Raw genomic sequence first — 20866 nt, forward strand, 5'->3', positions numbered from 1 at the left:
CCGTCAAGCGAACGTAGCAGATTCGCCAGTCGGCGTAGTTGTTCTGCGTAACCGATTCTTTCCTCGTGCGAGAGTCGAGGCCATATTTCCTCCAAAGTGTCCCCGGACCTTATCTCCCTCTCCATGACTGGCATCCATTCGTAGGTCCCAGACGAAAAGACCTTGAGCACAGGGATGTCGAGATACGAACTGGTCATAAATGACAAAGTTTCCGCTTCGTGCATGTCCACACGTTCGCCACATTTGACGATTCTGTCATGATAGCGGAGGACCTTTTTGCCAAATGAGTCGAGAAAAACCGCCGACGGATCCTTCTAGGTGGCTGGGATGCCTATGTCTGATATATCTAGGGTCGAGATCAGCCTGCTGCTTGCCAATACTGCCATGCATGTTGAGACCTATTGATCAAACGGCCAGAACTCATAAAATGGCCAGAACTCGTCAAAGTCCTCTGCATCTTCATCATCGAGCGCAAGCTCGAACCAAAGTTCTTCTTTCACTTCTCTGAGCAACCGCTTCGTTTCATCGTAGTGTTGAGCCAGTACAACGCCTTTTTCAGGCCAAAAGTCCCCCTAGTCGTCTCCTGATTTCGTCCATCTCTTGGATCCCAGCATCGGCAGGTTCGGCGTCACTCTCGATTTGCTGATGTTCGGATTCGGAGAAGCTGAGTGAAGCAGAGTCCTTCAGCGTGATGCACGGCAATGAGATCGCTCCACTCGGGCTCTATCTAATCTGCTGATCATGGCCTGCAATGGAGTGTTCTTCTGAATCAGCCTGCGATAAGCCACGAGGAGAGCCTTGCTATAGTAGAGCCTAAGCTCAGCAGCCTTGTCGGCTCCAGATAGCTTGTTGAAATTTTCTGGAAGTATTGGCTGCTCCAAGGATTCAATATCTGGTCCGTCATAGTCAAGGATACCGGGATCAATGGCATTTTCAAAGAGCGATGCTGCCAGAGTTGATTGCCAGTGGATGATGCCAGTAATCTCAGTGGGGATTGCGGGATCGACGAATATATTTTCATCGTGTAGGTCGTTGTGCCATATGTGTGATGCACATAGTAATGGGCCAGGAGGAAACAGGGAGCTAGAGGTCAGGATCTCGACGTAAGTACTTCCCATTTCCATCTTTGGGCCTGAGCATGTCCTGAGCCTCGCCCGAGACATCACAGCGATTGGAACATGTGTAGTGCTTGCCATTATGCCGCAAAACTATTTGCCGATGTGGTACAGTACTTATTCCAAAACCAGACTCCAGTCGAACTCGAGATGAAAAAAGGCGAATGGTACTAGTCGGGTTGGAAATGCCCATTCGAGATGGCTGCCATGATCATATCAGTCTCGTCGTAATGACGATTGCTGATATCTGTTAGTGTCTATAGTTAAAAGAACAATTTTCCCACCTTGTATGATGTGCATTGTATCTGTAGACGAGAGTCAAATTTTGAACTTTCAGCCTCTCTGTAGGAGTCGTTTGAAGAAGGTCCAAAAGTTCCAGGTCGAAATGAGTCCCCATGAGGTGCTGCGAAAACTCGATTAACCACAGTTCGAAGTAGCGGGGGTAGAAACCAGCCATTGCCCAGTCAAGCAGACAGAGCCTGCCTTGCAAGTCTATCATAAAGTTACGTGGTACCACGTCCATATGACAAAAGCACAGGTTCTCTTCTCGCAACTGTGTTGCCAGTCCCAAAGAATGCCAATTTTTCGTTCAGATAAGTCTCAAGCTCTTCGATACTGGGAAATGCAATTCCAGCACCATCCTCCGACCATAAACTGCCGGGTGCCTCACCACCAGAGATAGGACCAGGACATTTGCTCGTGATAGAGTGTATTGCATTCAAGCCCGGAACAAGTCGTGCGGACAGGCTAGATTTGTCCCACTTAATTTGTTCCAGATTCGCACCGATAATTCTCTCCATAACTAATATTGCGAGTCTGTTCCCGCAAAGAAGCGGTAGATGTGAGGAATGCTTAGAACTTCGCGGCTCACTCTTTCAGACGCCAGCCGCAGTGCGTTCGCTTCCTGTAGAGTTACACCAGGTCCAAACTTGACTACAACATCATCAGTAAGCTTTATCACTTCACGACCGAGCGATGTATTGCTGAGTACGCGTGCCCGATCTGAGCCGTGTCGCTGGCAGTATTGTATAATATCCGCATCTCGGAGTACGGAAAGATCCATTGAAGGTTTGGGGTCTGGCGTCGAAGCTGAAATGAGTAGCAGAAAAATGCCTATAACTCGGGAGATAGTACGGTGGAGTGTGAATTGGTTTAGTGCAAACAGTCTCGATGTGGCGTCTCGACGTGTGGCTGGTAGTATTCGACTATCTGTGGCTTGGATTATTGCATGCGCCAGCCAACAACTCCTGATACCCAGCGATCAACATTTAAAGCTGCCATCACTATGTCTTCTCGTCCTCTTGACGCCATGTGGAATGATTGATCCCTCGCAGAAGTCAAGCACATATTCTACGAGTATGATACAGGCACCTACCAGGAGCCGTCACGCCGAGACGCCTCATTCAGCAAAGCCATGACCCACAAAGTCTGCTTTCTCATACCATTCGCGGACAGGCCCATCATCAAGCAGGCGACGGACCTGGTGGTGTCTCCCGCACAGGGCCACTTTTCCCTCCAGTCCTGCCTGCCTCCATCTATCCACACCAAGAAGATCAAACCTCCCGCATCAATGCTTGCGAACACGTTTGCCCAAATTTTGTCCGCGGTCTGGAGTGCGTGCAAGCAGACCTGCAGTTGGATATGCCATCTCGGCTGGATACTGTGGATACGAGGACTGCGCAGTAGGCTGCTGATACATTGGCTGCTGATACATTGGCTGCTGATACATTGGCTGCTGATACATTGGCTGCTGATACATGGGCTGCTGATACATGGGCTGCACTGGTGGAAAATCCTGCCCGTGAAAAAGTGGTTGGGACGATTCGGGGTAAGTCGAGAACAACGCCGGGGCAACCACAGCGCGCTGTGCGTTCTGATCGAATGGTTGATTTACCGACCGACGCGGTGGCGCAGTACCCATTGCAACGGCATAACTGCGCTGCGTACCAATCTCGCCGCAGTAGGAAAAGCTGTTGTGGTCAGAGATGCGCAACCGTCCGGTGTCAGGCATGTCGCAGCCGACGCCAACACGTTGCCAAGCTGCTTTGGTGATGTGACCACTTGCTCCTGGGACGAATACCGGTGCATTTGAGGTGAGTCTTGATCCACGCTGAGGCTGGCCGTCAACTCGGAAGGGTCTGATCTGCGTCGAGGCGGTCGAGGCGGTCGAGGCGGTCGTGGTTGTTATTCGATCTGGTGCGCGAAGATGGTTGAGTGCTGCGCCGGCCACTTTGCCAGATCCCAACCGAGGGAGTCCCAGGGATCTTGCCTGATGAGGTTCTGCGCCCAAAGTTGACTCTCCTCCACCAAATCCTCTGTCCACGCTGTCCACAATGTTCGCCAGAGCAGGACCATGTCGTGGTTGATAATTGCTTATGTCGGTGGCCATGGTCTCTCTCGTCATCGTCGTTCGAAAAGGATGTAGGACGATCAAGCCTGGATATCACCACGGTCAGATGGAACCTTTTTGTCTCCGCTGGAAAGATCTCAACTTACCTCAAGGCCGAAATTTGGTAATCCGCAACGAGTCTCCTGGCACAGAATACTGTGAACTAGGTTCACACAAGCGACTTCCTGGTGCTTTTTGATCCGTCCGTCGTGGATTATTTGTGTAGGTAAGGTTGGTGGTGAGTGATCGTCTGGGACATGGCCCGAAAACAAAGACATGACACAGTCGCCTATATTTATTGGCTTTCGCTGCCTTGTCTGTGTTGTCACGGACGCGCGTGGCAATTCACAATGATGACTGTCACCGCGGCTACACAAGCCGCGCTGCCTTGGTCCCCTGTATCGTGGAGCTTGCCTGATATCGGTGAAGGCCATGACATTTCAGGTCAAATTATCGCGCTTGCAAACCGGAAAGAAGAACGTCCCAAGGGCGTGCTTTTACATGTCATTCTTCATTACTATCGTGCAGTGTTCTATGCTTGACCCTTTTTTTGTTTCAAAAGTAGCATAACATCAAGGAGTGACAATAGTTGGACATAGCTGACTTTTTCACCCAATGTACCTATACCCTTTTGTGGCAGCACCAGTTCCTCCGTTTTCGGAGCCGAACGCTGGGTTGCTATCCACAATCATCGCCCTCTTAGGAGAGTCTCCATCCACGTCTCTTTCCGCCAGCTGTAGCAGACGGAGTGGCAGAGGACCAGTCACCCCAGGCGGTTGAACCACATGATACCGTCTCAACCACGGTCGTTGTGGCGCCCGAGCCCGAGCCACCAACTGTCGATGTTACCACGCGAGTCACAGTCGAAGTGCCTCCGCCGCCACCCACAGTGACGGTGCTGGTTCCGCATGGACCTTGTGTAGTCACAACCGAGGTGACGGTCTGGGCCGGGCCAGGTTGAGCGCTCGTGATGGTGATGGTTCTGGTCGAGGTGGCGGTATTCCCTGGCAATGTGACTGTTTGGGCCGGTCCGACCTGAGTCGATGTCGAAGTAATGGTCACGGTGCTACCTGGTCCATTTTGTGTGACTGTGGACGTGGTTGTCGATCCCGGACCTTGAATCGTTCTGGTCTCTGTGATAGTTTGCGCCGGTCCAGGAGACACAACTGTCGAAGTGGAAGTAACTGTTGCCGTGACTGCCGATCCCGGAACTGTGCGTGTCTCCGTAACCGTGTTCGCCGGCCCAGCAACTGTTGACACGACCGTTGCGGTTGACACGACCGTGGTGGTAGAGGCGCCTCCCGAGACCGTAGACGTAGAGACGACAGTTGTCGTTGACCCACTACCTGGCACTGTTCTGGTCTCAGTCACGGTGCTGGTAGCACAGGGGCCGACTGAAGTATTGGGAGGACAAGACGATGATCCGGCTGTTACTGTAATGGTTGAGACAGCTGGGCAAGTGTTTGGAACAGTGATAGTACTCGCCACGCATGATGAGCCTCCTGTCGGGCCAACGGGAGTCACCGGAGGGCAAGACGATGGTCCTCCGGGCACGGTGATAGTGGTCGGCACACAAGTGCCTGGTATGTTTGGAGGGCAGCTTCCAGGGGGCAATGTCACTGTAGACACGATCGTGGTGGGAGAGCCAGCAGGTGGGCAAGCGCTTCCCCCGGTAGGGCCTACAGGAGTGCCACAGGAAGTGATCGTGACCGGAGGTGGCTGAGCGGGACAAGAGCTTCCTCCATTGCCAGGAAGAGTAACGGTGACGGTGCCGGCACTTGGGCAGGAACTTCCTCCGGTAGGGCCTACCGGCGTGCTTGCGCCGCACGATCCTGGCGTCGTAATGGTGATTGTAGAACCTGCGGGGCAAGATGATCCAGCACCACCTGGAAGGGTGGTGGTGATCACACTGGTGCTGGTCACCGTTGCACCGCTGCATCCTCCAGTAACGCCGCCGACGTTCGTAGTACCAGTTCCAGAACCACCTCCGGTTTCTGAGGTAGTCCCATACCAATCGGTCCAGGCGGATGAATCCTGTCGAGGCAGCACCGGGTTGGCGGCAGCAAAAATGCTAGAATGTCAGTACAGCAGCGAACCATAGGAGGGACAAGATCACCTGAATGCAGAGCTGACAAGCAATGCTGAGTGGACAAGTTTGCTGTACATGGTGGATGAAGTACGTCCGTGGAGCCCTTTGCAGCTTTTTTAAACGAATGGCAGACGGATGAAGTCCTGTCGAGGCGATGTAGAGTCGACGTCTGGAATGGGATATTTCTTCGTCTTTATAGACGTCCCCGTTTGCACAACGGTAAGCAGGAACCGGTTATCGTTCCTGAGTCGGTGTTGCTTTGCTTGCATCTGGGTAACAGTTGCCAGGTACAACTCAAGGCTGGAGATCTGCATATGCAGTTGAGAAACAAACCAATTTTGGGACCTAGTTCCAGAAACAAGGTACATGGACAAGGGCTCTTCTTGATGCGCTGGACGATCGCATGCCCAGGTGAAGCTTGGAATCACGATTGGAGATGGACCGACTCGGTCCTGTAGTACTGCAGCTGCGGCCTCGGCGGACAAGTCTTGAATTCATGCAACGTTTCCAGCCTTCTCTTTCCAGATGGTGGCGAGCTGAGGGTCCCCGGATTCCAGCGATCCATAGCGGATCTGTAAGTGAGCGTATCTGCAGTAAGAGTGGAGAGGAATATGGTCGGTGCATCAAACAAGCTGCTGCGTGACCGGATTAAAGACGAGAAACATTTCATGAGTCTCCATGTAGACAGTTGAAAAACTCGCTGCGGTGACACCAAAGCCGGCACCAGAGCCTTCAGTTCTCGTGTCTGCTAGACCGGAGAATGGACAAAAGCTCTGCGATCCGAAAGACCTTTCGAAGCACCGCTGAAAATAGCCCAACGGCAGGGGCGAACGTGGCAATAGCGAGAAAGAACTCCTTTGCTAGAGGCGACATGGGCAAGTTCTGGGCTCAAACAGCGTTTCGATCCTTGCAATTTGATATCCTTGCAGGTGTATGGTCCTTGGCCTTCCGAGTAGGTCTAAACTCATTCCACGTTGCGTTGTATCCATGCCGTGGGAGCCATAGTGATCGGAAAATCAGTTGCAGTACAGTGATTGATGCCGAGAGGGTCAGCCACCTGGCAGATGTACGTCAGTCTTGGTGTGAGATCCCGAGACTTACTCTGCTGGCAGTGACCGTTCGGCTCCCAGCTGAAGTATTGTGAGACAAAGCAGCCCATCCCGGTATTCTCTTACTTGATCGGTCCCAGTGTCCAAGCAAAGCAATTGCAGCTGCATTTCCCTCCACTTCGGTCTGGATCTGGTCCAGAGGTCAATTCAGATACGGACAATCTCCGGTTGACCTTACCACTGGGACAGATTCGACGGTAGGCAATGTTGCCATTTTTCGGAGCACAACCAGGTTGCGAGAGGGATCTTGGTTGTATGACAAACATTTCAGGCTGGTGGAGAACCGTGTAACCGACGACGCAGCACGAGTGCACAGCAGAGGTCTGTGTCTTAGAAGACGTTCGACGGCTTTGGGAGCAAAGTGATTGTGCATTGAACCCGCCCACGGAGAGCAGTTACGCATCGGCATTGAATGCTTGCGGAAGCGAGGATGATGATACACAGACTTATTGTTGACGTTGATTTGTGACGCAATGTACTCCGTACCATCCTGTCGAAAGCGCAGAGGTCAGCAGTTATGTCCCGTGGCTGCGACGATCGACTCACATAGCGCCGGTCAGAAGTCAGACGTACAGCTGACTTGGGAACAACATCACATCACCGGGCATCACCTACAGCAACCGATAATACTATTCGAGCGTAGAGATCAGTGAATCGCTGCCTGTCAATGGCGGTCGAACAGTGGCTGATTGACTTCGTGACCTTCGAATCATGACATGGAAAACGAGAGGATGTCTCTGGGCCATGTCTGCGCACAGTCGGCTTAGAGTGTACCGCAAAAGTGAGAAACTAGCCTGGACTTCCTGCACCACTCAGGATGATTGGCCATGACGAGACAGGATTCCATAGCCTGTGAACGACCCTGGAGATGCATCGAGATGCCGAATGTTCGAGCACGAAGGTGCTACTCGGGCAGAGATGGCTGGTCAGTAAATCGAGCCACGACTAGGGTATGCCCCTAATATTGCAGAGGGGGTTGAAGCAAATGTATTCGACGATGCCAGGCTGATGTTGGAGCAAGAATGAGGCCGTCAAAAATGAGAAGGCGTGTAATGTTGTCGTTGCCTTCGCTCAGCGTTTCTGCCCGATGTACCTAAGAAGTCAGCGTGTCAATGTGGAACGCAAACCCTGGCAACTTCGTAAAGGGCACTCGAGAATATCGACATGGAAATCAGACGTTTTCATGACATCTCATACAAGAAGCCTCGCTATCCAAACACCATTTGTGCTGCCCTACACCAACCGGGTATCAGAATCTGGGCCGCCCCAAAGCCTGCGGGGAGCACTACACTCGTCAATCGTCGTAAACATATCATGATCCAAAGACAGCCTATACTGTCATGCTGCTGAGACCCAATTCTCCAGCCATCCAAGCTGGCAATTTATCCAAATCAATGTAAGTCGGCCCCAACTTGGCAAGTTGTTTCAGACCTTGAAACACATCAGTGCCGGTGAAGGTCAAAGCAATATCGGATGTCTCCGGGCCTGAAGGTCCTGTAGTGATACGCTCGTCTCCCTGGATCGCCTTGTTGAGCTTGACGTGCACTCGATCAAGTGCCGCGTGGTGCTGTCCTTCCATGCTGCCAAAGCGCTGCTGCACTGCCGACTGTCTCTGACGGTCTTCCTCTTCAGCACCTGGTACCTCGATTTCATTCATCTCGATGACTCCGTCTTTTCCCACGAACTTGCTGTACGCTCCTCCCCCAGAGCCGGGCTTCTGATTGCCCCGTAACTCCAAGATACTTCGCAGCGATCTGGCATTGAGTTTGGTTGAGTCAAGAGCCCAGCGTTGCTGCGGCCTCGACAAGGCTTTAGGGATTGCCTCCAACACAATCTTCTTCATAGCAGCCATGTCCACTTTCGCCATAACTCTTCCTTTTGAATCCCTTGTGCCTTTGCCGCGTACACTCGACCCTGATGCGCCAGATAGGGAGACATAGACATAGGGGCAGCTGTCGGGAAGGGCTATGTACATGACTCTTCCAGCGTCGGTAGCATGTTTGGCACGCCGTGGGATGGTCGATCGATGACCACCAAAGGTAGAATCAGGAAGGATATGTAATCGGACAATGTGGAGGTCATGAGGTGAGGGCATCTTATGGACGTGATAGTGCGCTTTGACCAGAGGCGAGATCTCAGCCTTCAGTGCCGAAACGAAAGACTGCGCTGAGATTTGGGGATATTGGGGTTCATCTTTGTCATGGCTGATTCTGCGCTTCTTCTTTGGAGGTTGGGAATCAGAATCCTCTGATAGTGAATCTCTAGCTGAATCTGGTAACACAAGACGGAGAGCAGTCCATCTCAGAGCAGTGTCGTTTTGTTCAAGATATGCAAAATCGACCGTCGCAAGTTGATGCAAGGACAGTCCTCGACGCCAGTCACCGTCAACGATCCGATCAATGATATCTTGTTTTGAAGCAAGATTTACATCATTCTGCAGTTTCCTGTATATCGTGCGCAGTTCCTCGGTACTCTGAGCTGGAGTGTAGAGATAGTCTTCTTCGTCGGCTTCGAATAATCGTCGGTTGTTGAGGAGGTATGGAGTTGAAGTGCGGTCGTCACTCAGCCATTTGATCGCAAGGCCAACTAGCGAGTCTCGCGACAATCGGTTAAGGGCTTTTGAGAGAGCAGGCGCCATGTTGACGGCTTGGTGGACGGGTCATCGCATGAAGCAATCTTCGAGAGGGCGAGTCGGTACTCCGTATGCGGAAATCAAAATAAACTATGAGTCAAGTTCAGTCAGACGAAAGGCACTAGCGAGTCATCAGTTTGTCTTGGTATCACGTGATTCTGGCTGCTCGCAAGAGTTGCTGCTGGCTGTGATGAAATATACCTAGGTACTCTTACAAGTGCGCGACCATCCTGATCCTTCCAGTGTGAGCGCTTGCATGCAATGGGAACTAGATCTGACATCCGGAATGGTTGTGCTCGTGGTATCAATTGAGCCTGCAAAACCACGCGCGAGAGACCAACCCCACACTAGGTTTACCACGGTGTGCGGCAGAGCAAGGCTAGTGGAGGAGGGATTTAACGAACACGTTGGGTAAACACAGCGGAAACTAATCACCACCACTCGCTTCTCTTATCGCATACGCGAACTGCACCAAAACGAGGGGGTAAAGGCGCCTCTTCAACGACAAGACGATTTGTGACCAAGGTCGAAAGGCGGATGAAGGCGGCTTTTTTGCCAGTGAGAGCTCGGTGATGAGCGCTCGCCACCACAAGCCGATCGTATTGCCGGGCCGTAGGACATGAGATCATGATACCCGTTGGGTGCCCGTGTCAGTATCATTACCATTATCTCATTCGAGCGGTCAGCAAAGGCCGGGGGAGAATTGCTACTGGAGGATGATTTGTGCACAACGAGACTGTAGATAATACGAGTAGCACCTAGGCATGTTGATTAGAATGTACTGTTAGTACCTGGTACTCTTCAGCTCGAGATCGATGCACGGGCGAAGCGTTACAAATGTCCAGGTTGTACGAGTATTGGGTGACGACGAGTAGTACTAATAGTAATAGCCAGCCAGCCATCCACTTGGCGGGCATCCCACTTTTGGCTGCGAACTTGTTCCTCGCACGGGCTTCGCTAAGCCCTTTCACGCCCTTTCTTCTTTTCTCTCCCACCAACTTCCGGGCGGGGCTTCTGCGCACCCGATTCATTTACGCTGTCCCATCCGCAGCTTTTTCACCTTCTCCTTACCTCTCCTATACTACCTACCCTCTTTGCGACAACGACTCTCACGGTGTGCCCTGGAGAGGGCAGTTCAAGCACTTGGTCTCTAAGCCTGCGTCAACGTTGTCGACCGGACTTGGGTCGCTAGCTGCAGCGACGCCCCGCGCCTTAAATTTGTCATCAACGCCCTTTTGTCGGTCAAGACATCCACAGCCAATCGACTATATCTCAAGCGACGGCTAGCACTACACAAGAGAAAGAGTTGGAGCGGCGCCATAGTGGTTACAGTCGGGTAGCGAGGATAATGTCCAACTATCGTGGCCGGACAGGGCCAAATTTCTCAGAGTATCTCAACAACCTGAATACTCTTGCGCCCTACGATCAAGAACATTTTACGCCTGAAGAATTCGATCTCAACCAGGATCTGGCCATGTTCACCAATACCGACTTTACTCATTTTGACATCCCTCCTCTACCCGAAGATGGCTCCTTCAACTTCGATCTGAACGATTCCAAGAACAATCCCAACGTGAAATACGAAGGCCTTCTCTCCGGCGCTGACAGTGCTCACAACTACCCACCCCCGCAGATTGAGACCTCGGTTCCAGAAGCCTCTCATTATTATACCACCTACAACACTCCCATTCAGCCTGCACCGGCGCACGGTTTCGGCAACGTTGACAGCCACGCGTCTCCCCACGACGCACCATCAGTGGGCTCTCAATCTGCCCCTAGAAAGGGTGAGACGCCCGGCGCCAACAGCATAAATTCCGAGGACAAGTCACGGCACGCTGCTGAGGAAGATAAGAGGAGGCGAAACACTGCGGCCAGTGCTCGTTTCCGCATCAAGAAGAAGCAGAGGGAACAAGCTTTGGAGAAGACGGTCAAGGACGTCCAAGACAAGAATACGGAATTGGAGGCCAAGCTGCGTCAGCTGGAGATGGAGAACAAATGGCTCAAAGATCTTATCACGGAGAAGAATGGTTTGCAATCTAAAGAGGAGATGGCGGCAGCTTACCAGCAGTATCGCAAGGACAGTGAAGAACGAGACTTGAAAGACTACGAACACACGACTGGAGTTGGCACTCAATGAATATCAGCCCAAAAGAAAGCAAAATCTGTTTCTTAGACTATATTTAATGTTGGCTTCATATACCGATCTCAGATACATCCGATCAAAAATGCAATCAGTCTTCTCTACCTCCACCTGTTAGTTCTGGTCGATGTAACATCCTGACCATGATCAATCGTTTTCACATGACTAGATTTGACACGAGTAGAGTAGATGGCGAGGCTAACCCAGGTCGTTGGTGGGAGGCAGCCTGATCGATTATTAGTAATGAGGGCGGGAGCGGATATCATCTGCATTGCATTTGCAAGTCTTGGAGTTACTGTGCTAGAACCACCGCGGTTGCCTCGCCTCGTTCACGCGTTGGGCTTTGACATCCACTTCGCCGCGCAGGCATTTACATCGCCCAGTCTCTTAATCTTCTTCATCTTCGTCTCAGCCTGTTGATCAACTCGGTCCACTACCGCATCAGTAACTGCCATTCAATCCTTCTCCTTCTCCGCCTCTCTTTCGCTATCATTCCGTCCTACCAAATCCAGCCTCAAAGCCTACCTCCCCCGCCGCTCACTGGTACACCTTCCGCGCATTCAAACGCTCGTTGAGCGCTTCTCTCTTACAACCTCCAGTCATGTCGGTCTCCGTCGAAGAGCTTGATGCCACCGTCAAGGCTTTCCAAGAGGGCAAGGGTGAAGTGCAGAAGCAGGCCCAACAAAAACTGAACGAGTTCAAGTCGAACCCAGATGCATGGTTGATGGTGGACAAGGTCCTGCAAGAGTCTGCATACATGCCAACAAAATATCTTGGTCTTCAGGTCCTGGATGATGTTGTCAATACTCGATGGAAGGTTCTACCTCGAGAGCAGTGCCTGGGAATCCGGAACTTTGTGGTCAACCAGATTCTGCAGGCTTCAGAAACTGAGGAATCTCTCAAGGCCAACAAACTCTTTCTCAACAAGCTGGATCTGACTCTGGTCACAATTTTAAAGCAAGAGTGGCCGCATCATTGGCCGACTTTCATCAACGAAATCATCTCCGCATGCCACAGTGGCTTGTCAGTGTGCGAGAACAACATGACCATTCTGCGACTATTGTCCGAGGAGGTCTTCGACTTCTCGCAAGACCAGATGACTTCCTCCAAGGCCAAAAACCTGAAGACTACTATGTGCGCCGAGTTTTCGTCCATCTTCCAGCTCTGCAATGAGGTCCTCACAACAGCCACCGACATCAGTCTGGTCAAGGCAACTCTAGAAACACTGCTACGTTTCTTGAACTGGATTCCTTTGGGCTTCATCTTTGAGACGAAGCTCATTGACACTCTGGTGACACGATTCCTGGAAGTCGACCAGTTCCGCAACATTACCCTTAAATGCTTGACTGAAATTGGTGGTCTGCACCTAGGCCAACAATTTGAATACGACGACAAGCTTATCCAGATGTTCACAGAAACTCTGACAGTGGTGTCCAAGACCATCTCGCTCGAGACAGACTTTCGTGAAGCATATGCAAAGGCTAAGCCATCAGAACAAGAATACATCCTCAATCTGGCCATCTTCCTCTGCAATTACTTCTCAGCACATCTTCAAACCATTGAGCGACTACCAAACCCGGACTACTTACTGACTGGCCATTTCTACCTGATCAAGATTAGTCTGATTGACGACAGAGAGATTTTCAAGATTTGCTTGGAATACTGGAACAAGTTAGTACAAGAACTGTACGAAGAGATGCAGCAACTGCCAATCACCGAACTCAACCCGCTCGTCAGCATGGGGATCAGTGGGCTGGCGAACGGTGGTGCCGCTCATCCCAGCACGCTCGCCAATTACCCATTGCGGAAACACAAGTACAGCCAAGTTCTAACGAGCCTGAGGCAAGTCATGGTAGAAAAGATGGTGCGCCCTGAAGAAGTTCTTATTGTTGAAAACGATGAGGGAGAAATTGTCCGAGAATTCGTCAAGGAAAGCGACACGATTCAACTCTACAAGACCACCCGTGAATGCCTGGTGTACCTCACGCATTTGGACGTTGTTGACACGGAAAACATCATGTCCGAAAAACTAGCACGACAAGTTGACGGTTCCGAGTGGTCTTGGAACAACTGCAACACTCTATGCTGGGCGATCGGCTCAATATCCGGTGCAATGAACGAGGAGACCGAGAAACGATTCTTGGTCACTGTGATCAAGGATCTGCTTGGCCTCACCGAGATGAAGCGTGGCAAAGACAACAAAGCTGTCGTGGCCAGCAACATCATGTACATTGTTGGACAGTACCCTCGCTTCTTGAAGGCTCACTGGAAGTTTTTGAAGACAGTGGTCAACAAGCTATTCGAATTCATGCATGAGACCCATGAAGGTGTTCAAGACATGGCTTGCGACACATTTATCAAGATTGCAAACAAGTGCAAGCGACACTTTGTGGCTCTACAACCTGGTGAGAGTGAACCTTTCATCGATGAAATCGTCCGCAACATGCAGAAGATCACTTGCGACCTTACTCCTCAGCAAGTGCATACCTTCTACGAAGCCTGTGGCTACATGATCTCCGCCCAGGGCCAGAAGAGCGTACAGGATCGACTGATTGACAATCTCATGTCGCTGCCAAACCAGGCATGGGACAATATCATTTCTCAGGCGAACCGCGACTCGTCCATTCTCCAAGATGGCGAAACCATCAAAGTTATTGGTAACATCATGAAGACCAATGTCGCTGCTTGCTCGTCGATCGGCACGTATTTCTACTCTCAAATCGGCCGCATCTATCACGACATGCTCAACATGTACCGAGCGTCAAGTTCGTTGATCTCAGACGCCGTTGCTTCTGGAGGTGAGTCCGGGTTGTTTCAAGGATTCGCTGTGTGCTGACCTAACGTAGGCAATGTTGCGACGAAGACTCCCAAAGTCCGAGGTCTCCGTACCATCAAGAAGGAAATTCTCAAGCTTGTCGACATCTACGTGCAAAAGGCTGATGACCTCCAAATGGTGAATGACACAATGGTACCGCCACTGCTCGATGCTATCCTGCTCGACTATCAGCGCAATGTGCCTGACGCTCGAGATGCCGAAGTCCTCAGTGTGACGACTACTGTTGTGCACAAGCTACATGTACGTTGGACCCCAAGAAGATCTCGGCATTTGGTCAGAGACTTGCGACACAATGAGAGAGCAATTGCTGACATAGTGCAGAACCTGATGGAGGACAAAATTTCACCGATCATGGACGCAATCTTCGAATGTACCCTTGAAATGATCAACAAGGACTTTCACGAGTATCCCGAGTTCCGAGTCGAGTTCTTCAAGCTTCTACAAGCGATCAACTTGTTCTGCTTCCCGGCGCTTCTGAAGCTCGACGGTCGACAATTCAAGCTGATTATCGATTCGTGCATGTGGGCGAGCAAACACGACAACCGCGAAGTCGAAAACACCGGCCTGTCAATGTGCCTGGAGCTTATCAACAACATGGCCGAGACAGACCCTCAAACATCGGGCGTCTTCTTCCAGCAATTCTTCATTCCCATCCTGCAAGATGTCTTCTTCGTTCTCACGGATTCGGATCACAAAGCTGGTTTCAAATCGCAGTGCATGTTGTTGGCTCGCATGTTCCAACTGGTTGAAGCCAACAAGATTTCTCAGCCCTTGTATCAGAACGGCCAGGCAGCTCCAGGTACTTCCAACAAACAATTTGTGACCGAATTTACCGCCAACCTCTTGCGGACTGCTTTCTCCAACCTCCAGGAAGTTCAGATCCAGCATTTCGTCAGCGGACTGTTCACCCTTAATGAGGATGCAACCAAGTTCAAGACTCATTTGCGAGACTTTTTGATCTCACTGAAGGAGTTTGGTGGGGACAATGCCGAATTATATGCCGACGAACGCGAACAGGAGAAGAAGGATCTTGCCTCAGCCGAGCGTGAACGTGCCATGAAGGTCGGCGGTCTTATCAAGCCAGCAGACTTGGACCAGGATGACGAGCTGTGACTAGAAGAAGAGTTACGGACGGAATTCGCTGTACGTACGGCAGAGGACTCTCAGCCCGTCGCACCTTCCGTGGAACACTATGCCATGGAGCACCCAGACCAAGAAGAAGCTTTCGAAAGTGGTTGGATGTTCTACAAGTGCTAGTTGCGGCGACCGCGTGGGTGCCGGGTGCTGGTGCATGTTGTTTGCCTTGGCTGAGCCGGCTGCGAAGCATGATCCGATGCCGTTGAGAAATGTGTAATGTTTTCTTGGGCTGTGTTGAGATACCAAAAAGCATGGCCTTTTGGCAGGATATTTACTAGATGATGGCTTGACAGTCTCGGATCGGGCATGATTTTTGCGTGCTTAGAGTCTCGCAGCGGTCAGTATTGGTGTTCAGCTCAGGTCAATGCTAGCAAATAGATGGTGACATCGCCAGCCACAGTCCACTCACGAAACCACCGACTTTCTCTGGCCCTATGCAGTAGTTCAGAATACCCGATATGGAAGGCGCTTGCTATTTGATCGGTCGACAACCGGCAGTTCCCAGCTATAAATTGCCTCATCTAATTCGTACCTAGTATTTCACTTTCGTATTGTTTCGTCTCATGGCCCAAGAGCGGCGTTCTTCCACTCAATTGGCTCATGTCACAAAAGCCGTCGATCCTATATTGGTCCCTGGTGCTGAGGAGTCATCATGCGTATCTCACCGACTGTGAAAGCTGAGTTATATCAAGCAGTCATGCAAACTCGCCAAATGCAAGTCAGCTCCGGAATTGTTGTGGATGGAAATGGCTACAGGGCGTGGCCAGACACAGCTCGATTCTTGTCCGCCCCGTGTCTTCGTTCTGGTAGCGTGCCCCAGTGAGGCGGTTGTCCGTGACTTCGTGTTTGCTCCGGTTCCTGTGAGCAAGCAGAAACGCAGCTGAGAAAAGGCGCCTGTCGCACGTGGTGGGTGGTAAGAGAGTAGGCGAGTCGGCGGTAAGACCGGTGGACGGGCCTCGACCCGCGCCGTTGAGTATTCATGATGCCAGATGGGTGTGATTGTATGTATATAAGACTGATTGAGGATGTGAGGGTGTGAGGGTGTGAGGGTGTGAAGAAAACGGAGAAGACAGGCGATGCTTGCATGAAATAATAGTGGTCTGACGGATGATGCTATGTCTTCTCCAGTGGTTCTGCTGCGGAGATGGTGGACAAAAAGACTGTCTGACATTTAATCCGTTTGGCCTGGTGGGCCCTTGAAGAAGCCCGAGGAATCCTAACATGTCACGCATGGGTGCCATCAGTACCTTAGTTCTGGGCGAGTGCGTCACTTGATTTTCCGGGGCGCTTGGGCGCTGTCTCGTGGTTGTAACCGCCTATAAGCCTCGGGTGTCCGCATCTGACATACTGACAAACTGCATCATCTGCGTTTGCGCCAATTTCCATTGCCCCGTCTGTGTGTGCCGTGATCACAGTCAACAACATTAATCAAACGAGCTGTCGATCTCAATCTTCCGTCCTTCGACTGACCCGGGGAGTCCCTTAGGTTATACTGACTATATTCATCACCCTCTTTCCTGCCTTCCCTTGTGACGACCACCAGCCAGCCAGCCGTTTCTCGCCGCAGAGTCCAACAGCCAATCTACAAGACCTTCACTACCGATCGATCTGACTTGCCTTGAGCATTCGCTCTAACTCCTCATTGTTTTTCGAACGCCTCATTCGCCCGCTCGAGTACAATTGGACACAAGGACTAGAGACTTGGAGAGAAAGAACATGAGCACACCTGCCTCGACCTTATCTACAATGTCGAGCCGCAATAATTCGCCACGACCTGGAGTCGCAGGACCCAGCGCACTCAGAACTTCGCACATCGCACCTCGATCTGCCGCAAGTCCTAGTACAGCGACGCGCGGCCTGAACGTCGGCTCGGCCACACAGACCATCACGCCGCCGGACAGCGCAAGCTCGCGGAGTGTCTCGCCGGAACCGCTTGTGCTGAGACTGCGTGGCGCACACGATGCGAGTGGGAGCACCTCGCTGAGAAGGAGAATAACCTGGGCCGAAGATGTAGTTGACAACGAAGGACTGGGGCGGAAGAGCAGTAAAGTGTGCTGCATATATCATCGGCCTAGGGAGTTCGGGGAGAGTTCGAGTGAGGAGGACAGTAGTGACAGTGATTCCAACAGTGACAACAGCGGAGGGGACAGTGGCGATGATGGAGGGGCGAGGATGACTGGGAACAGACGGGGCCGGAAGTTCGAGCATAATCATGGGAAGGGTGCTGGAGGGGATGGCTGTGGAAAAGGAAAGGGGAAGAGGAAGCCGAGTCCGAATGCGTATGAGAAGATGCCCAGCTATCATGCCAAGGGAGGGCAGCAACAGGTGAAGAGATGAGCTCGACTTCGATATGGGGAAGCAGGGCTTTCCTCCAGACCGACGATGAGATGAACGGCGACAAGGAATGAATGTGCATAGTTGGAAATCTTGCACGAATGCGATCATGGAACAACAGCACGGGAGAAGGGAAGCTGCCTTGGAGACAGAGGTAGTGTTTCCCCTTCGCATCTTGACCTCGACTGCATTGCCACTGGCTGTGGAGGTGCTTATGGTTCATGACATTGTTGGAAAGTGGGCACGAGCGTCTGCTCGCGTGTGCAATCATATGAGCGGAGGCGTTACGGGGGTATGACTTCTTGGGGACACAGATTGTTCTCGATTGGCGGTCTTTCAAATGCAATTCGTGGCTTGAGGGCCCGTTTCTCTTCTTCTGATATTTTTGCTCAAATCTTTCTTTGTTCTCGGGCACGACATACGGGGGACTGCCTGGTATTCCTGCGGTGGCCGATGCCCGGCATGGCGAGTCTTCAGTGATCACGCCGACAGCAGACACTTTGAGATCTCAGACACTGCTGCCCTCCTATCGCGCAAGCTGCTCGCTTTGGAGGACTTCACACACGGGCCGATGGCAATGCATCCAGGGCAAGTCCCTCCACTGACCTGCAGACAAGCCTTTGCGGTCGAAAAGAAGCTCCAGATCATCGACACTTAATGCTGCCAAATGTGTACCCCATTCATGATCTCCCATCAGCTTTCCAGGCACATGCCCACTCAAGAACTGCAAAAGGGCCCGCCAGTGACCTCAAGACGCATGCACAGTAAGCCTCATAAGGTTGAGGGAAACCCTGTTCATTGCGGAGGAACCACCTTCAGGGGCGGCCAGGGTTTGACGCCAATGCATGAAGTTCTATCCGCGAACCCGCCGTGCGCACTATTGTTCATGCTGGTCAGCGTGCTCCGTACAGCGCGATTGATTGTTGTTGGTCTTGATGAGGCTCTGATGTGCAAACGTGCAGATTAGGCAGCGCACACTTTCCGCGACACCTACAAGGACTCGTATTGAGGGGATCCTGCAGTCATCCTCTCTCTCGTGCTGACCATTTCGCTACTGGTTCGACTCCTGACGCAACGACGTGAAGACTAGTTAGGTTACAACAAGGTTCAATATTCGATGATCAGAGATGGAGCCAAGAGTCATATTTTAGTTACTTGCATGAGCAACCACTGCATTAAGTATGGCTTTGGTGGATAAGGAGATCTACTGTACTGTACGGATACTGTACATACACCAAATCAGCCCACCGTCGATCATGTCGTTCTTTTGGAATGCCATTGCCATGTATGTCCATGCCGGGGAAATGGGTAAGCAAATTTTGAAACCGTGAAATGAGGACCTGAGAATCCTACGCTGTTACGAGTAGCACCTACCATACGTCATGTCCGTCTACACTGTGGTCGATCACGCAGGCCACAGGAAGTTGGCTGGTAATTGCCGGCAAACACACAGCAGCGCCCTGGTCGTCGATCCGTGCATGTTGTGGATATTTGGCATGTTACTTCGTGTGCTGGCAACGAGGGGAGCAGACAAAGAGAAGGTCCTCGACCATGGCTCGTCCCCTCGGCCTCGTCTCCAAAGGGAGCCACTCCGCAGCTTGATCAGTGACAGAGGCCCCCTACAGGGTAGTAGCCCGAAAACAGGAGAACCCACGCAACGCCTGGCCAACTGCAGCTACTTGAGCTAGGCCAAATGCTGCGGAATACTTTCTCCAGGGCCGATCATCGAAACTCCAGAGGTCTATCTTGACGTCTAGGTTTTGAGAATCACCCAAGGGTGGTACGGCTCTCTCTTTCCTGCATCAAAGTCCACGAAACACGGAAAGGGCGCAGTATTATTGCCTCACCTGATCGGTTTCTGAGGTGCATTGGGTCTTGCGATTTTTGTCAACCAAAATCAAATGCCTCGGTCAACATTGCCCGTCGTCCTCAGCCAGAGACAGGAGCCCCACGGACCAGGGGGGCAAAATTCCCAGGTTTGTCAAGTCCAGTTGTGCTTCCTCCACCTTTGGCCATGACCGAGTCTAATATGGCACGAAAGAAACATTACACCCTTCGGGAAAGGTCCTTCGGGGCTTGTGCTCTGCCGGGCCGTGTACAGACGTGGTTCGTACGCAACCTCGTAGCATCAAAGTAAGAAGGACGTTTCTCTGTGCGTCTAGTCGTCGCAACAAGAAACTCTGCAGCAGAGGAAGATGTCGCCAGCAGGAGAAGAACGTGCGCGCTCAGCCAGATTACCCGGTGGTTATTCTTTCTTGTCCGCGCGTTTGAGGACGATGAGAAACACCGAGCAGCAGCAGCCATGAATACTGTCCGGCTGTCTGCGCAAAAGTCGTCACCGCTCGCACGCTAGCGCCTTGCCTACACGAGCAAGAAGCATGTGCGGTCACAGGATGGAGTTGTTTGCGGGAAAGGCCTTCAGGTGTATCCGTGTTCCGCACAACGTTAACTGCCACCAGCGAGATCGACTTGATTGATTTTCCAAGTTTCCCAAACGTCTTCATTGTCTCAACTACTACATATGGGGATGCCCAAGGTACAAGATGTGTCGAGGACTCGGGAGAATGTATGCACACTGGGACTGACTTCGCGGTTTGTCATTGCCTCGGCAGCAGTGGACTGATCGAAATGGTGCTGCGTCGTAAATTCTATATCTGGAGCGGACTAGCGAGTGTGTCTATCACAGTATTCCGTACTATGGTACGAGCAATCCGCAGCGAACCGTTCAGGTCTCTGCATCACTTTTGTGCATAGTACCAAGTATTTTGTACGATAGTGATAGTATTTGTTTGGCTGCTTCATCAGCCGTCCCTGCAGTAGCTTGATACTCATTGATCCTTTCCCCTCTTCCTCGGGGGGTTACTACGAGTACGTAGTACGTACTTCCTAAGGTAGCCAGGCACCGAGGCTGCGAGCTAGCACCAGTACTGCATTCCTTATAGGCCGTACCTGTCGCCCAGGAGACGGTTCGCCATGCGCGAAGACCATCATTGGATAAGTTCTCGTCTTAGCGGCGCGGTCCGATTTGCCGGGAACACAAGTTGAAGGAGAATTTTGTTCTGGTCAGTGGTCAGTCTTCAGAATT

General features: G+C 51.7%; 8 protein-coding genes across 8 annotated transcripts; 3 read left to right on the top strand and 5 right to left on the bottom strand.

Moving 5' to 3' along the window:
- Positions 1 to 416: 416 nt before the first annotated feature.
- On the bottom strand, positions 417 to 1124 carry PV05_03357 (uncharacterized protein; the record flags this gene model as incomplete). The annotated part of the gene is made up of 1 exon (XM_013463994.1): positions 417 to 1124. One exon carries the CDS (start codon positions 1122 to 1124, stop codon positions 684 to 686), a length of 441 nt encoding a protein of 146 aa, XP_013319448.1. The 3' UTR covers positions 417 to 683.
- A 494-nt stretch (positions 1125 to 1618) lies between these two features.
- On the bottom strand, positions 1619 to 2188 carry PV05_03358 (uncharacterized protein; the record flags this gene model as incomplete). The annotated part of the gene is made up of 1 exon (XM_013463995.1): positions 1619 to 2188. The coding sequence occupies exon 1, from the start codon at positions 1913 to 1915 to the stop codon at positions 1619 to 1621; it is 297 nt and encodes a 98-aa protein (XP_013319449.1). The 5' UTR covers positions 1916 to 2188.
- A 494-nt stretch (positions 2189 to 2682) lies between these two features.
- PV05_03359 (uncharacterized protein) lies at positions 2683 to 3504 on the bottom strand (the record flags this gene model as incomplete). Its single annotated transcript, XM_013463996.1, has 1 exon — positions 2683 to 3504. The coding sequence occupies one exon, from the start codon at positions 3502 to 3504 to the stop codon at positions 2683 to 2685; it is 822 nt and encodes a 273-aa protein (XP_013319450.1).
- Positions 3505 to 4203: 699 nt separating this feature from the next.
- Positions 4204 to 5670, bottom strand: PV05_03360 (uncharacterized protein; the record flags this gene model as incomplete). The annotated part of the gene is made up of 2 exons (XM_013463997.1): positions 4204 to 5575; positions 5621 to 5670. 2 exons carry the CDS (start codon positions 5668 to 5670, stop codon positions 4204 to 4206), a joined length of 1422 nt encoding a protein of 473 aa, XP_013319451.1.
- A 2140-nt stretch (positions 5671 to 7810) lies between these two features.
- PV05_03361 (uncharacterized protein) lies at positions 7811 to 9403 on the bottom strand. Its single transcript, XM_013463998.1, has one exon. The coding sequence runs from the start codon at positions 9338 to 9340 to the stop codon at positions 8033 to 8035; it is 1308 nt and encodes a 435-aa protein (XP_013319452.1). The 5' UTR covers positions 9341 to 9403; the 3' UTR covers positions 7811 to 8032.
- Positions 9404 to 10152: 749 nt separating this feature from the next.
- Positions 10153 to 11584, top strand: PV05_03362 (uncharacterized protein). The gene has a single exon (XM_013463999.1). The coding sequence runs from the start codon at positions 10683 to 10685 to the stop codon at positions 11469 to 11471; it is 789 nt and encodes a 262-aa protein (XP_013319453.1). The 5' UTR covers positions 10153 to 10682; the 3' UTR covers positions 11472 to 11584.
- Positions 11585 to 11774: 190 nt separating this feature from the next.
- On the top strand, positions 11775 to 15930 carry PV05_03363 (uncharacterized protein). The gene is made up of 3 exons (XM_013464000.1): positions 11775 to 14272; positions 14321 to 14550; positions 14632 to 15930. Exons 1-3 carry the CDS (start codon positions 12076 to 12078, stop codon positions 15421 to 15423), a joined length of 3219 nt encoding a protein of 1072 aa, XP_013319454.1. The 5' UTR covers positions 11775 to 12075; the 3' UTR covers positions 15424 to 15930.
- An 874-nt stretch (positions 15931 to 16804) lies between these two features.
- PV05_03364 (uncharacterized protein) lies at positions 16805 to 18990 on the top strand. The gene has a single exon (XM_013464001.1). It carries the CDS (start codon positions 17164 to 17166, stop codon positions 17782 to 17784), a length of 621 nt encoding a protein of 206 aa, XP_013319455.1. The 5' UTR covers positions 16805 to 17163; the 3' UTR covers positions 17785 to 18990.
- The last annotated feature ends 1876 nt before the right edge of the window (positions 18991 to 20866 follow it).

This window comes from Exophiala xenobiotica, assembly GCF_000835505.1.
Source record: "Exophiala xenobiotica strain CBS 118157 unplaced genomic scaffold supercont1.2, whole genome shotgun sequence".
NCBI classification, from domain to species: domain Eukaryota; kingdom Fungi; phylum Ascomycota; class Eurotiomycetes; order Chaetothyriales; family Herpotrichiellaceae; genus Exophiala; species Exophiala xenobiotica.